Source organism: Xiphias gladius, chromosome 4, assembly GCF_016859285.1.
Source record: "Xiphias gladius isolate SHS-SW01 ecotype Sanya breed wild chromosome 4, ASM1685928v1, whole genome shotgun sequence".
Lineage (NCBI taxonomy): Eukaryota > Metazoa > Chordata > Actinopteri > Istiophoriformes > Xiphiidae > Xiphias > Xiphias gladius.
Window position 1 is genome coordinate 2,520,618 of NC_053403.1, and position 16,006 is coordinate 2,536,623.

A 16,006-nucleotide genomic window follows, 5' to 3' on the forward strand; every position below is an offset into this window, starting at 1 on the left:
TGGCACAGTTCCAAACAAAACATGGTCATACAATAAAGCGTGCTCATGAGCTGGTTTTGTTGTTTTTGATAAAATACAAAATAGAAAAATTAATCCAGGACGTTCCTTCCCCTTTTGTCCCTGAGTGAGGAAACTAATTTTTATCTTCTCCACTGCTCCTGCTCTCTTTCTCCTTTTTCTCTCCATCACCATCCTCACTGTTGCTCTCGCTGCTGCTGCTGCTGCTGCTGCTGCTGCTGCTACTGCTTTTGTCGTCGTCGTCGTCGTCTCGGTCGTCGTACTTGTTCTCCTGTTCCTTCTCAGTCACACCGTTTCTGTCGGAGTCATTCTCCGGCTGGTTTTCAGAAGGAGCTGCAGGTTCGTAAGAGGACGGCAATGTCGCCTCTTCAGCCGTTGGACCCGTTTCTGGAACCTTCTCCCCCTCGTCCGTTACCTGCTGCCTCTTCCACATCTTGGCCATGGCCAGCAGCTTGAGGTTGGGTTGGTTGGCGGCGTCCTCTGGGAAGATGTAGTCGTAGTACTCCTCCCAACCTGCGTCCGACTGAGGGAATCGGGGAAGAGGATTACGATTAATACCCGTGACTGGCTGCAACTAATCACTATTTTCATTGACGACTGATCTATGGCGTTCCTGAGATTTATTATTTTTCTTAAAAATGAATTATCAAGCTTGTGCTGAGTTCAATAGTTTAACTGAGTTGAAAATTTAGTGCAGTTTTCTGAAATAAAACTCTTTATTGTCATGATGAAATTCACGGTAAAGATTTGCTAAAAATCTCCATTTAATCCCCACCAAACTATTTAGTTTCAATCCAAGAGTAGGTTTTTATACTACACTAAGATTTTAAAACTTCTGCCTTAAACACGAAACAGGGATAATTTTTGTTACTGGCACTTAACAAACCATGTGGTCCTGCCCAACCTTCTGTTGGATTCATTGATTTTTCTGTGGTACTGTCCTTTGCTCACAATGAAAACCTGGCATAGTAAAGGATGTATAGATTTTCCAATTTCTTTTAATCTAAAGCCTTTAAACTTATTAATTGATGTTGAATTTGAATTAGAATATAAACTACTTGACTTCAAACCAAAATCAATTGTCTTGCAGAAATCCACTAAAGAATTGTCAGCAATGAATCAAAGTGTCTTGAAATTACGACATTCATTTAGCTTAAAACCAATTATTCAGGCCAAAAAAAAAAAAAATATATATATATATAATATATATATATATAGGAACTGTATTGAATTAGTGAAATATCGATTTACTGAATTAAAAACTTCAGCCCCTCAATCAACTATTTTTCTATTTAAAAGCAGAAAATCCTCTCTTCTGCCTGACGAACAACTAAATTATCAAAATTGTAGTTGATTAACTAAGAAATGAATCCCAGTAGCACCGATTGGACCCTACTAGTTACTTACCCAAAAGTTTTCTCTCTGATTTTACAGGTGAAATCTTGAAAGAGTCACATTTTTGAATTTTTGGTGGGAAAAATAAAGAGACCTCCACATCCCAAATGACATTCTGCTGTCCATTATTTACAACATGACATCACACTGCTTTGTTAGAAACCGGTTTACTGGTCGACGTCCAGTTCTTACCCCGTCCTCGGCCGTCAGCTTCCTCCTCTTCTTCACCTTCTCTGGCAGCAGCTTCCTGACTCTCTCCCTGGTGCCGTCGGAGCCGAACTCCTTCTCAAAGTCCCTCCAGGACTCGAGCAGCATCAGCCGCTCCTCCTTCTCCTCGCAGCTCCTCATGCCCTTGTTGGCCTCCTCGTAGATCTGCCGGCACTTCTGCAGCCTGTCGGGGCCGTCGATCGACAGCTCGAACTTGGCGTAGCTGATCCAAACCTGCGTGGGAAGGAGGAGAGGGGGAAAATAAGACGACAGAGGTCGGATGGTGTGAGGCAGATAATCACAGAGCTACATGAAAAATGATCAATCTGCCCGTTGGAGTTCCTAATGCAGGTTTAATCCTGGTTGAAGTGTCAGCAATAATTTGTAGTGTTGGTAAATCACTCTATTAAATGAAGGTCCAAAGGCAGAGGTAATTTTTTCCAGATTTTTTTGATTGCCTTTTTTTAAACCAAAATCCGGAGCCAATGTTCACAGTTTGCAGAACTCTTAACTAACTACACTGGGTTTGGAAAACATAACGTCACACTTGCAACTTTTCCAGGTTCTGAGTTCAGAAAGCCGGACTGTAGTTCTCACCTTGACGTGCTGGGTGCGCTGCAGCAACCGTTTGTAAAGGTTCCTTGTGTTTCCAAAGTCTTCCTGCTCAATCTCAAAGTCGATGTAGGACTTCCACAGAACCTGAAACGATGAGACACAGATGCTTTGAAATGAAAACAAATGAAACAAAGGTATGGGTTTTTTTTTGTGCTGGTTCTTTTTATGTGCAGACCAAGCTATGCCCTTTGTGAGAGACTAATCCAGTCAGTGTGAAAAAAGGTACAGACACTAACCACCTAAATGCATTTCAGTCATGAGGTGAAGGTGAGAACTCCACATTGTGGCGTTAAACTGTCAATCTACACTATGACATTCTTGTCACTCTCTCTCTTTGTCTGAATACACGAGCCAGCCATCTTGAGTCGATGGTAAATGTAACAAGAGACAATTCTACATTTTCAGATTTGATAATCAAATGATTTGAAAATCATTAAATCAATACTAATTAAGCAGAGAAATTGAGCCTTACTAGCGAGTTTCTAACTTTCGTCAACAAAGGAATTGAAAAGCAATATTGGATAATGCAAAAACTATTTAAAAAAGGGGGGTTAAATGGACAAAACTGTTATCAATACCTCTGGCATGTCCAGACGTGGTTGTCCGATGGCGAGCTCAAAGATGGCTCGGGCCCTCTCGACGTCTCCCAGGATGGTCTCCAGCTCCGCAAACTTGATCCAGGTGGTGCAGTTTTCCGGACTGAACTCCAGGTATTTCTCGTACAGCTTCCTGCAGCGATCAAACTCACGCAGCTGCAACTCCAGCTCGATGTAGCCCTTCAGCAGTTTGTTCTTCGGGCATTTACCAATCGCCGTGCCCTAAGAAGAGAAACAACCATGAGTGGAAATGACAGATGCAAACTGACCGTAGTTTTGTTCTCTCTCGTCTCTCTCCTCTCTCTTCCTGTCGCTTTCTGCAGGTGTTTCTGCCCCGCGAGCTGCAGAGTCTGGATCTGTGACTGCAAACCACCTGCTGCCCCCCTGATCCTGCTCAACACCCACTACTAGAATTATCTTTATTGGTCTTATTTATTTTACTCCTATTCTAACTAAACATCTCTATGTGGAACTTCTTTTTTCTCCTTTTGTGGTCCCAGTGTTTTTATGCTGCCATTTTAGCCAGGTCTCTCTTGAAACAGAATTTACCTGGTTAAATGCAGGAAAATGAAAAATAAATGCTTGTACCAGTTTGTGGACAGTGGAGGAAAAGATTATTTATGTAAATTCAAGTCAGCTAATATCTGATCAGGCTAAACCTCTAATAAATCTTTAAATTAACTAAATCTACTGGATTTTATTTTCTAACTTTGTTTCTTTTTTAGCCTGGTCTATATTTTGATCTGAATGGCAAGCATACATTACAAAACCTATCAGTTCTGCTGAATCTTACCATGACCTTTCTGGCTCCCTGCAGGTTCTTCTGTCGGATCTCGAACTGAGCATAGAGCAGCCAAATCTTAGCGAATGTGAACTGAAACAAAAACATGATTATAAGATTAAACAAGAGCACCAAGCCTTTTGCTGTCATATCAACTGTATCTGCATTCTGTTTTAGTATTGTAGTTTATTTTGTATTATAACCTATTATTTATATAATTATACCTTCAGTATAAGAGTAACAACAGAGAATCAGGACTCATTCTAAGAAAATGGCAGAAAAAAATCTAAATTACCTTTTTATGAGGGGTGAGTTCCAGACAGGCTTGGTACACCTGCCTTGTTCTCTCAGGATCCTGACAAAGATATAGGGATTTAATATAATTAGCATTGATTTATTATTTGTTAAACAATGAGATGGAATCTCATTTCATTAGAAATTAGACTGGTTAAGAGAGAATTTAAAAACAAAATAACAACAAAAAACATTCAATTGAGGAGAGACATTTTGACAGACAAACCATGTCTGCATCTAATGAAAACTTTTTGAATTTGAATGTGCAGTTGGTCACTTCTGTGAGTGTTAGAAATGTTCTTTTGCCCCAGGTCCTCTTCTCAGAGATTTTGACTGTGAGACCTAATAAAATAAACATCAGGTCTGGGATTGACACGTTGGTTATTACTGGAGGTTGAACATATGATCTTCTGTTTACAAGATGGTTTATTTTACCACAAGGCCACTTTGACACAACCTACTAGTAAGAGATGTATACGGTCGACTGTCTACTCTTTTATGTTCTGTTTATTCATACCACTCAAATTAAACGTTTTATTTACTGTTTTCTTTTAACACTCAATTACAGAATTTAATTCCCTTTTATACACTGCTCAAAAAAATTACAGGAGCACTTTTTAACCAGAGTATTGCATCAAGTCAATTAAATCTCTGGGATATTGATCTGGTCAGTTAAGTAGCAGAGGGGGTTGTTAATCAGTTTCAGCTGCCTCGGCGTTAATGAAATTAACAGCAGTTGCACTAGAGGGGCAACAATGAGACGACCCCCAAAACAGGAATGGTTTTCAAGGTGGAGGCCACCGTTTTTTCCCTACTCATCTTTTCTGACAGTCTTTCACTAGTTTTGCATTTGGCCAGGGGTTAGTGTCACTACAGGCGATACCTGGACCCTACAGAGGTTGCACAGGCAGTCCAACTCCTCCAGAATGACACATCAATATGTACCATTTCCAGAAGGTTTGCTGCGTCTCCCAGCACAGTCTCAAGAGCATGGAGGAGATTCCAGGACACAGGCAGTGAAGGTTCTTAACCCATCAGCAGGACCGGTATCTGCTCCTTTGTGTAAGGAGAAACAGATGAGCACTCCCAGAGCCCTACAACATGACCTCCAACAGGCCACTGGTGTGAATGTCTCTGACCAAACAATCAGAAACAGACTTCATGAGGGAGGCCTGAGGGCCCGACGTCCTCTAGTGGGCCCTGTGCTCACTGCCCGGCACCGTGGAGCTCGATTGGCATTTGCCATAGAACACCAGAATTGGCAGGTCCGCCACTGGCGCCCTGTGCTTTTCACAGGTGAGAGCAGGTTCAGCCTGAGCACATGTGACAGACGTGAAGGGGTCTGGAGAAGCAGGGGAGAACGTTACGCTGCCTGTAACATTGTTCAGCATGACCGCTTTGGTGGTGGGTGATGGTCTAGGGAGGCATATCCATGGAGGGACTCACAGACCTCTACAGGCTAGACAACGGCACCCTGACTGCCATTAGGTATCGGGATGAAATCCTTAGACCCACTGTCAGGCCCTACGCTGGTGCAGTGGGTCCTGGGTTCCTCCTGGTGCACGACAATGCCTGGGCTCTTGTGACAGGGGTATGCACGCAGTTCCTGGAGGATGAAGGAATTGATACAACTGACTGGCCCCCACGCTCACCTGACCTAAATCCAATAGAACACCTCTGGGACATTATGTTTCCATCCATCCAACGCCGCCAGGTTGCACCTGAGACTGTCCAGAGGCTCGATAATGCCCTGGTCCAGATCTGGGAGGAGATTCCTCAGGACACCATCCATCGTCTCATTAGGAGTACAAGAACGTGGGGGCAACACACAGTACTGAGTACCATTTTGACTTGCTGCAATGGAATTTCAGCAAAATGGGCTGGCCTGCAGCATCATTTTTTCACTTTGATTTTTGGGGTGTCTTTGAATCCAGCCCTCTGTAGGTTGATCATTTTCATTTCCAAACGATGTGGCATCCTTTCGTTCCTAACAAATTACCCAGTCCATATCAGTCTAGATATCCAGCATAATTTTTTTCCCCATTGAGATCTGATGTGTTTTCCGTTTTTTTTCCTTCAGTTTTTTTGAGCAGTGTATATAAATGTCTGTAGTACCAGAAATGTATATCAGAATCCCTTCCTCCTTGGTGTCTCGAGTTGAAATTAAGGTTGACGACGACAATGATCAAAAGTGTGTGAACCCACCTTGACCTCCAGCTCTTCGTATAGAGCGTAATTGATCCAGAGGTAGATGTATCGTCTCCAGTGTCTCTTCTCCTGGATGGGGGGGATGTTGGCGATGGCTCTCTCATAAACCTCCCTCACCGTGTCGGGGTCGGCGTCGCTCTCCACCAGGCGCAGATAATCAAACCAAGCGTCGTAGTTGTGTGGGTTCGCCTGGATACAAATGGAAAAATGTTCGTCATGAGGGCCGGTGTAGTTTTACCCATAAACTGGTCACACTGCCTCAACTGCTACTGTAGTGCTTCAACAGAGAGGTTTCTTTGACTAGAAAAGGACCTCTAAATGATTGCTGGTAGACTGACATAACCGCTATTAAAACTTGTTTTAATAAAACATGATTTTATGACTCACTAATAGAATCAATGTTTTTTTTTCAATCAATGATGAGGTTTTTTGTTTAGTTTTTTTTTTTACAATCCAATGGCAATGCAAAGTAAACCTAAAGGGATCTGTACCACTCTATATATTATAATAATTCCAAACAACACATGATATAACTACATAAAATACAGTTTGTCGTCATCTGTATCAAAGACGAAGAGCAGCTTTTTAATGGGACAGTTCCTGGTTCTTCCGTAGAAACCTGAATGTGACCATATCACTTTTTCCTCACTTTACTAGAACCACATACGACTAACTCCTTCAGGCTACTGATGGTGGTTCAGACGCTAGTTTTCGTGGTTGATACCTTCACTTCCTCCTCGTACTGGAACCTTCGTTTGCTGACGATGACGTCCTCGATTCCCCTCCGGTCTCCAAACTTCTTCTCGAACATTGTGTAGTTTTTGAAGAGCTCCTGTGCCTCGTGTTTAGGGATTCTGTCCAAAGCGTACTTGTATATCACCCTAACACGTTCAAACTGTAAGGGAAGGGACAATTAATCAACAAGTTGGGGTTTTCTTTGTGTCTTGTTTTTTTTTTTTTAGTTTTTGGTGAAAAGAAATCACACTTTAACGGCCAAAAAATACCCCTACAAACCACAACTCACTTCAATCTTAGGACAAGGATAATTTTAATAGCTGTCCGGTACCTAATTTAAATTCATAAAAGATGAAAAGTCCTTAAGCCTGTTACAGGATGGATTTTTTTTTCTATGCTGAGTTACACAAACCTCTTTCTGTATCTCCTCAAACTTGGCGAAGGCCACAAAGAGGTTTTCATCCACATGTTCTTCTCCAAAGAACTCCACCGCCCTCTCGTACACCTTTCTGCTGTGAGCAATGTAGCCATGCTTTTCTTCAAAACGAGCGTACTTGATCCAGTTCTTCACTTCGGGGTGAACGATGACGAGTGCAGCAGAGTTAAGGAGTTTTTAAGTGACAAAAACACAAACAGTGACAAAGTGACAAACAATCAATCATCCCACTTTTATAAAATACTAGTACCAGTTCCTATGAGACAGAGGTGAACCCATTATGTATTTCTACTCATTTAATCTGAACTGTTCTGATATCTGTCTGTTCAGCACTTTCGGCAAACATTTTCACACTGCATGCAAGTATTTGTTTAAAACGTGCATGCTCTATACTCTTTGTTAAATGGTGTTTAAAAAAAAAAAAAAAAAAAATCACGTGAAACTGAAAGGACTCTGGAATACAGTAACTAGGTGCAGTATTCGAATGATTCCTGTTTTCTGAAAGATTGTTTTGGCATTTTACAATGTATTTTCTTGACTGCTGGATGTTATAAGTTACAAAAGAGAACATCCCATAATTTCCTGTTTTTGGTACCCTGCAAACAAAGTGGATCGAAGTTTTATTTGTGTGCTGTGACTTAACTTTCAACATTATTGGGGGAGGACAGGTATGCTGCATGTGCCTGCTTATGTTTTCATTTTTTTTACCTTCACTTTTTGAATGTTGCACAAAGCTGCTTCTATTCACCTGAGAGTTTCCTGCGCAAACAAAAATAAATGTAAATCCAAAACTAAATCTTTGCTGTGAATGTGGTCTAACCACAACCACAACAAACCTCCTTCAGATCCTGTCCACTGGTAAATGCTGCTCTTTTCAGTGGATTAAAACTCCGACCACCCCACATGAAAACACCAACAAAAGGATATATCGCTCATAAATGGTGCGAGCTTTGTCCACCTCCTTGTAGCGCAGCTCAAAATTGATGTAGGAATGCCAGGCCTGTTCGTCAGGCTCCCACTCCATCCAACGCTCAAACACCTGCCGGCAGCCAGCAACGTTCCCCAGCATCTCCTCCATGTAGGTGTACTTGTACCTGTTGGAAGGACAAATAGTCAGACATTAAAAAGCAGAAATATTCCCCGTGGAACAAAGGACAACCAACCGTGTAAAAAAGTTAAAGTAGGCTACAAACACATACTAAAGATTCTCTAGTTATTCTTTTACAGTCACACGCATCAAGCTTTTCAAAGTGTCAAACCATCATAAATACATCCAAGTATTCCCTCCTCCTGTATTCTCTAAGGTAAGCAGCTAATCACCTGTTTCCTAGCAACAAAATTCAATTGAAAAATAATCACCACTTTGGCAACACTTCAAATAAATGTATCAACAAAATACATTTCCTGTGCGTTGTCGGAGAGAATAACATCTACTCGGTGCAGCACTTACAAACATCAGTTTCTTTTACAGGAATAGTTTGAAATTTTGGGACATACGGCTTTGTGCATTTCATGCAGATAGTTAGATGTCTGCTCTCTGACAATGAACCTGTAGCCAGGAGGCAATTAGCTTAACTAACCATAAAGACATTAGAAGCAGAGGAAAACAGCCTGGTTCTGTCCAGTTTTTAAATTTACTAATTAATTTTTTATTTCTCGTTTTCCCCTGTTTCCAGTGTTTATGCTAAGCTTAAGTAATCGGCTCCTGACTCTTCTTATCTGCAAGCAAGCAAATAAGTGTATTTTTCAAGATTCCAAACTATTCCTTTAGCTTTTTGGAGAAACTGCAAAACTGTCATTACCACCAGGAATCGGTGACAAAACCTTAGTCTATTAGGAAGTAATTAAATGTAATTCATACCAGAACTGGTTAACTCGAGGGAGGATGGTGATGGCTCTGTCCCAGATGTTGCGGGCGTGGTTCACCTGGCGGCTCTTCATCTCCATCTCGGCATACTTCAGCCACAGAGTGATGTTGCGGTGATCGACGTCCAGCGCTCGCTCGTAAATGGAACGAGCCCTGAAACCAGAGTAACCAGTGATGAGGGAAAACTGTACAGAACAGATACAGTGGGACTGTTCTAACGGAAACTCGGTTTAAATGATGCAAATTTTACCCAAAATATCAAAATTGATAGACCAGGCCAGATTTCTTCAATTTTTGTTTTTTTGAAATTTTGACATCCTTAGCATGAGAAAGGTTAATCACAACACAGAGCACTGATATTTAAAAAAAAAAAAAAAAAAAGGTACATATGCAGGCTTGTCACCAGACTAAAACTGACAATGAAATAAGCCTGATTTATAGAGGGTTTCTGGAGAAAATAACAATGTGCTGATATTTTATAAAATACTAAATACAAGCACAGTACCTCTGGATCTCTTTCAGGCTTTCTTCCCATTGTGCGTATTTAATCCAGTTACTGATGACAGTGCGATTTTTTCTTATGTTGTCCTCAAACCCCTGAAGGAAAAGACATACAAGAGTTTCAAAAAGGTTAAGTCTGCATTTGTTCCTCTTGTTGGGTTTACTAGTGCTTAATTAGAGTGATATACAAGTACATTTGAATGAACATAGAAGTCAAATGATGCAAATGTAATCATTAATTATTGGGTAGTAGAAAGAATTACAGAAGAATTTTAAGAAGAACCAGAGAATGTCAAATGTCTGTGTTAAAGATTGCACCCGTCAGACAGAAAAATGCAAAAAAAGGCAAATGATACATTGGTGTAACAGACATTTGACTGGTTGTAAGCACCTACCTTCCTCTTCCTCAGTTTGTAATCGTTCAGCTCCTCCTCATCAGTGATCTTCTGTTTCGGTGGTGGTGGCAGAAGTTCAAGCTCCCTCTCTTTGGCTTCTCTCAGCAGCTGCTCAGCGGTGATCTGAACCTCTGCAGGAGCTTTATTCTTCACCTAAAACACACAAAAAGAAGCCGTCTAATACGATGCTGCTCCAGCCGTGAGCATAATGTCTTGATGTTCTGCGTGTTTTAACACTGAATACCAATAGCCTTTGGAAAAATAAAAAATAAAAAATCCAAAACCAAACAGAAATTTCAGAAATGTAACAGAAAATGTTTCACTGAATACTTTGGGAATATTTTAGAGGTAAGTCGCACAGCAAATCAATGCTGTGTGTGTTTAAGCAGTATTATAAAAAATATGCAAAGTAGGAAGATGTGTGATACGCAGTATGACTGTGTATGACTGTGTGTATATGAGTGTTATATTTACAAAACTTAAAAGATTTCTATGTAGACCACTACATTTAGGTACAACACCATTACACACAGTAACGGGACGATATGAAGGGGGAAGGCTTTTGTTGTTATGTGATATGGGCGAGACTGAAGATGAATTCCTTTATATGTATCGGCTCGTTATAGGATGATTCCAGAACTATACTTTTTATTAAAATATAATTTTTTGCTAACTTCTTCTGTTTGGGCTGTGGGGAGCTCGAGTCTTTTTTTGTGGCAGACTTAATTATCAAGCTTTGGAGGGGAGACAGTGCACTTTGCCTGCATGTTTAATTGAATATGTTATCTTTGCTTACACGTGTTGTTTCACCACTGCCAGGGTATAGAGTATAATGGTGCCTTGTAAATCCAAGTAGGTTTGACACTTACACGTACATTATACAAATAAACAACTATCACATCTCCTATTACTACTACTACTACTACTACTACTACTACTACTACTACTACTACTACTACTATATATTATAGTATGCACCCAACCCATCTGACTGTCTCTGAGGTGTCTTTGAAGCTTTGTAAATATGTTTGTGTAGGTGTAAGTCTTTTCAAAGAGTACTATGCAGTGTCTTCAAAAGACTTCCCAAAGAAGTAAAAACCTACCAGTATTTAGCTCTTTGTACAAAAAACAGAAATAAGTGGCGTAATAATGTGTAAAAAAATAATAATGATGATGAAACGTAGGAAACCCAAACAAAGAGCACCATCATTAGTTAGCGTTGACAGCAAAGGTAGCTTAACTGTTACTGCGGCTAATGAGGTTTCCGTCAGCGGCTAATTTTACTCCTCCTATAAAAGTACTTTAATCAATGTTCTTAGTGGAATTTACAGATGCGTAAGATTTGAACTTAGAGGCAAACATGAGCGCTATCTGGAGAAGTTTGCTTCATTAAACTTTACCGCTGTCCGTTAGCATTAGCTTAGCCGAAGTCAGCTCATGGCTCCTCTCTCATAATGTGTTTTGGTTTTTTTCTTACCTTCGCCACCTTCGGTATCCGCTGTTTGCCTGCCGCGGTGGAGGCCATTTTTTCTGGTAGCTTTAACAAAACACAAAAGTCAGGTTACAAAAGCTTTTTAAAATGTTTCGACAACGACAAAAACTGTGACAGAGGACGAAACGTTGCGGTCTCAGCCAGCGCCGGCCGCCATTACGGTACCCAGAAGGCTTTGCGACTTACCGTCCACCGCGGTGCGGCGTTCTATTACTATGGTAACAGAGATTGTGTCAGTTAGCAACCACCGCGACGAAACGTTACGGACGATTTCGTTTCTAATTTCACCCGTAAGCAATAGAAAGTTAGCCTATAAAGCTAGTTTTGTAGTTTGTCAGAAATAAATCTGCAACAAGTTTGTAACAGCCGTTCAGCTTAACTTTAAAAAATGTGCTTATGTTTTGTGTGTGTTTTTTTATTGTTTAACTACATTAACCCCTCATCGTTGTTGTTGTTTTTATTGTGGTTGACATGATACGGTGACTCTCCATTAACAACCAGTGAAGATGAGGACTGTAACATCGGACAGCGGTCAAGAGGAAACTGTGACCGTGAGAAGAAGTGAATCATCGGATGCTCAGGGGATTGACGGCCTCGTCAGCCCTTCAGCCCTGGCGGTTTTTGGAAGGGTGAATGTAATTCAGCTACTGTAAGAAAACCCTTTTCTTTTTTAGTATCTTAGGTATAAAGTTCAGACAGTGATCGACAGGCTTTGTGTACAGAAGCACAGTAACTCACTGGCCTGTCAAACTAACAATTTGCCTATGAAGCTGCCCATGAATTATTTTTGTGTCAACAATAATGACAAATATCCGTGACAACATACCAAAAACAAAAAAACTTTATCTGAGTATTTATTGAACTCCCTTGTAACTCAACTCTGATGTTTACTTAACGGTTTAACCGTTAACGCTACTGTTCAACGTGCTGACGTGCTGCGGTAAGCGTATTGTGTCACTTCCGGTTGCCGGCGTTTGCGTGACTGCTAGCGAGTTTTGCTGCTCTGTCTCTACCCGGTTAATTTTGCTATTTTCTTTATTGTGCAATTAAAACCACATTAGTTTTGCTTAAGCACTCTTACCCCCCCTTTTAGTGATTTTCTCGCTACTTTTGAGTTGTTTACACGGTATTCAGATCCGCTAGTTACTTTAGCTTAGCAGTTAGCGATGGCCTCTCTCCCTCCCTCTCACTCTCCTGCTCTCTCTTGCTCGGTGTGTCTTAACTTGAGTTCCAACTCTGCCTCCTTAAGCGATAATGGTAAATGTAATAAATTTAGTTTATTTGCAGTGATGGAGGCCAGGCTCAGTGAACTAAAGCACGGCTGCGCACCATGGAAACCAAATCGTTAGCTGCTATAGTTAGCCAGCAGGCAGTAGCTGGTGCGGGCCGACGCAACGTATCTCCTGCCCCCCCGGTAGCTAGGAAGCCAGGTCGGCTGGGTGACTGTCTGTAACACGAAACATATTTATCTAGATGCAATTTGGTACCGTTTGCACTCTCTGGTTTGATGCCTGACTGTATTTCCTTAGACTGATACTTACTCTTTACAATGACAGTAAAGTTTTATTTAATCAAATGCAATTATTTATGCTCAAAAATGTCTTAAAGATTCAAATGATGGATTCCAATGATGACAAGTTTTCAGGGTGGAAAAAAACCATCAAAATGTCCATTACTTCTGAAACCACTACAGCAGCATAATCCACATCTTACCTGTTCATCTGTATGCTCAGTTCATTTCTAGTACTTATGAAGGCAGTACACAAGGCAGTAAATGATGACTGGAACATGAATAGAAAACAGAGAGGAGGATAATTTGTGGTACAAGAGTAGTTTGAAATGTTTCTGTGGACATTTTAGTTTTTAATTTGTGAAATCTTGCCACCGCTCGAGTAGTTTGTATCTAAGCTAACCATAGTTGCTGTTCTACATATGCTAAGCAACAAACTTTTACCATTTACTGGCTGTGATCCTGTGGGAGGATGTAGAAGATAACTACTAGCTATTGCCATTAGTAGTAATCATAGTAATGATGACATAATTGCAGTATTCATCTACATAAAGATCAACATCTTTATGTAAAAAGTCACTTAGTGAGAGTTTTAATGTCACATAAACAGGATTTTCTGATTCTTGTTTCTTCTTTGCTGTCTTGGACCCTCTAGAGAGAAAGCCAACCTAGCAGTGACCTTGGCCAATGAAAAGGATGACATCCTGGCCCACGCTTCCTTCTTCGATCACCCTGTTGGAGATTTGGTGGATCAGGCTCACTGGGAACCTTTCCTGCAGAAACACTTCAGCGCTGAAAACTGCACGGTGTGTATCATTCATGAATTCAGACAATACTGCACAGAGCTGCTGATGTACAGTTGTTTTTAAAATCCATACTGGTTATTAACCTGTTTTTGGATACTAGAAGTTTGTAATTATATCGGATAACATGGATCTTTGGCCCCAACAAAACTAATCTGGCCATATGCGCGTACTAACATTTTTTCAACATTCAAAGTTTAAAGTCAAAATACTCTTTAGATCAGATGATATGAAGGTGAACTGATACTTGCACTGGAGGAAACTGGCTAATTTTTCCCCCTCTGCAGCCTTTGAACACACTCTTCCTCCACCTTTTCGTGGCACAGCCGAACTTCACTACAGCAAGTGTAAAGGAGATAATGAGGTATGAAAGATTAGGTCATATGCTTTCACATGTTGTCTCTTCTTAAAGTTGAGTAGAATTTGTAAAATTTGTCAGGGTTATTAAGTATTCATATCTGGAATCTTCACTTTCAAAATGTCCCTTGTTTCAGTTCTTGTCATTCCATAAAACGTAATCTGAAGGAATAAAAAATAGCCTTATATGTCAATACATGTGGTGTAGCTGTTATAGTAAGCTGAAATGTAAAATGATGATCACCACACTGTCAGGGTTCAGCTCCCGAATGTCATGAATATTAAAATTAGTAGTTACAGTAAAGTGCTTTGGTTAGAAGCAACCACAGAATATAGATATGTAAAGGTTTATACATTGTCCACTAAATTTTAATTCCCATGTTGTTATACATCTTTTTACAGGGCTGTCTTTAATGCCATTGCAGAGCTTGAATATATCTGCCTGATCAGCCCAAATGTCAGCGATTTAGGTGAAGAACTGCTAATAATTCATTGTTAACTGCTTCTAATTCATTGTTAGATTTACATTTAATTTCATGAGACTCCGCCTTGTGACTTTTGTGTGTCTAGAGCCAGCACTGGATGACATGTTTGAGCCGTTGCAGCGCCTGACTGACCCCGGGCCACAGTGCTTGGCATTAATCTGCCACAGGCAGGAGCACTGTCCAAGGCTTCATATCCGCCCTGCCAGGTGATTCCAGATGATTCCTCCCCAGTAACATAGCATCTGGCTAGAAAACACACAAACTTGTGTGTGGTGTATATATACAGAATGTACAGTAGCTCAGGCACTTGGGGGCAGATGAAGTCATATTATCGCCTTATATAGTCCTTATGGTTATTAAACAGTTGCCTATTCCCACATCCAGTAGACACAGAGAAACATAATAATCCCATTGGAGTCATGTTTGTGTCCACTTGATTAATGTAAGTCCAATCGCCTTTTAGCTCTGTTTTGGTCTCCACCAGCCCATGAGAAACATATCTGTCTCTTTAGCTTACTAGATGATCCTCTTTGTTCACCAGCTGGTCTCTAACTGAGTTTGTCTGCTGTTTGGTGCTGGGCAGGTAGTGGACACTGGCTTTATCAGAGCCTTTTTTTTTTTTTTTTTTGCTGTAAACGATAATGATATCCATTGGCGGTGCTTTAAGATGTAGACTACTGCTCTTTTTGCATATTACAGGGTTGAAGATCATGATGACATTGTGAGCATATTTGAACAGGAGACAAAACTATTATCAGTCATCAATCAGCCGTACTTCCTGGCAGAACTCATTGAGGCTCAGAATGAAGAAAATCACACCGCTGTTTGCGAGGTTTGTTCCAGCTTTAAGTCTCACTTACACACACAGAATTCCATGGATTTTTTTTAAATTTTAGGTAAATTTTTGATCTTACCTTAACAGTTTTGAAAAGTAATCCACAACAGCTGTTAAACTGAGAAACTATTAAGTTCATCACAACCGTTTTGTGTGGTCTTATGTGAGTTATGGGATTTGTTCCCAGTCATTTCTGATCCACTCTTCCAGTCTAAAAATGATGTAATAGCAGCTCTCTGATGATGCTCTGACTGATTGTCAGAAACCCTGCTGGGGTCTGTTCCCTCGGGACCTGGGAGACGACAGATCGTCTCCCCCCTCCCTGCCAGTCGGGCTGACATGTGTTCATGGCAACATATGGCAGATACGAGCTGATACTTGGCCAAGAGATGCTCTCACTGAACATCTTGTGTCCAGACATCTGAAGCATTTTGGGCCTTTTGTCTGAATATGTTCAGCACTCAGAGAACAAACAG

General features: G+C 40.8%; 2 protein-coding genes across 5 annotated transcripts in view; one reads left to right on the plus strand and one right to left on the minus strand.

The window, feature by feature from the left end:
• Positions 1 to 8: 8 nt before the first annotated feature.
• crnkl1 (crooked neck pre-mRNA splicing factor 1) lies at positions 9 to 11,712 on the minus strand. Its single transcript, XM_040124838.1, has 14 exons — positions 11,526 to 11,712; positions 10,049 to 10,201; positions 9,658 to 9,749; positions 9,147 to 9,305; positions 8,213 to 8,379; positions 7,262 to 7,440; positions 6,839 to 7,009; positions 6,112 to 6,303; positions 3,908 to 3,967; positions 3,625 to 3,705; positions 2,814 to 3,053; positions 2,218 to 2,319; positions 1,606 to 1,854; positions 9 to 541 (listed from the first exon to the last, which is right to left on the minus strand). The coding sequence occupies exons 1-14, from the start codon at positions 11,571 to 11,573 to the stop codon at positions 134 to 136; spliced, it is 2,301 nt and encodes a 766-aa protein (XP_039980772.1). The 5' UTR covers positions 11,574 to 11,712; the 3' UTR covers positions 9 to 133.
• A 35-nt stretch (positions 11,713 to 11,747) lies between these two features.
• The window catches only part of cfap61 (cilia and flagella associated protein 61), a 54,206-nt gene continuing 49,947 nt past the window's right edge, over positions 11,748 to 16,006 (plus strand). For 3 of the 4 annotated variants that reach the window (XM_040125837.1, XM_040125839.1, XM_040125838.1), the window contains exons 1-7: positions 11,748 to 11,830; positions 12,042 to 12,189; positions 13,706 to 13,856; positions 14,141 to 14,217; positions 14,613 to 14,680; positions 14,781 to 14,901; positions 15,395 to 15,527. In XM_040125837.1, coding sequence (XP_039981771.1) covers positions 12,047 to 12,189; positions 13,706 to 13,856; positions 14,141 to 14,217; positions 14,613 to 14,680; positions 14,781 to 14,901; positions 15,395 to 15,527 — 693 coding nt within the window. In that variant the 5' untranslated portion in view covers positions 11,748 to 11,830; positions 12,042 to 12,046. Of the gene's footprint in view, positions 11,831 to 12,041; positions 12,190 to 13,705; positions 13,857 to 14,140; positions 14,218 to 14,612; positions 14,681 to 14,780; positions 14,902 to 15,394; positions 15,528 to 16,006 lie in introns of those variants that run through there. The other variant, XM_040125840.1, reaches the window with a different exon arrangement.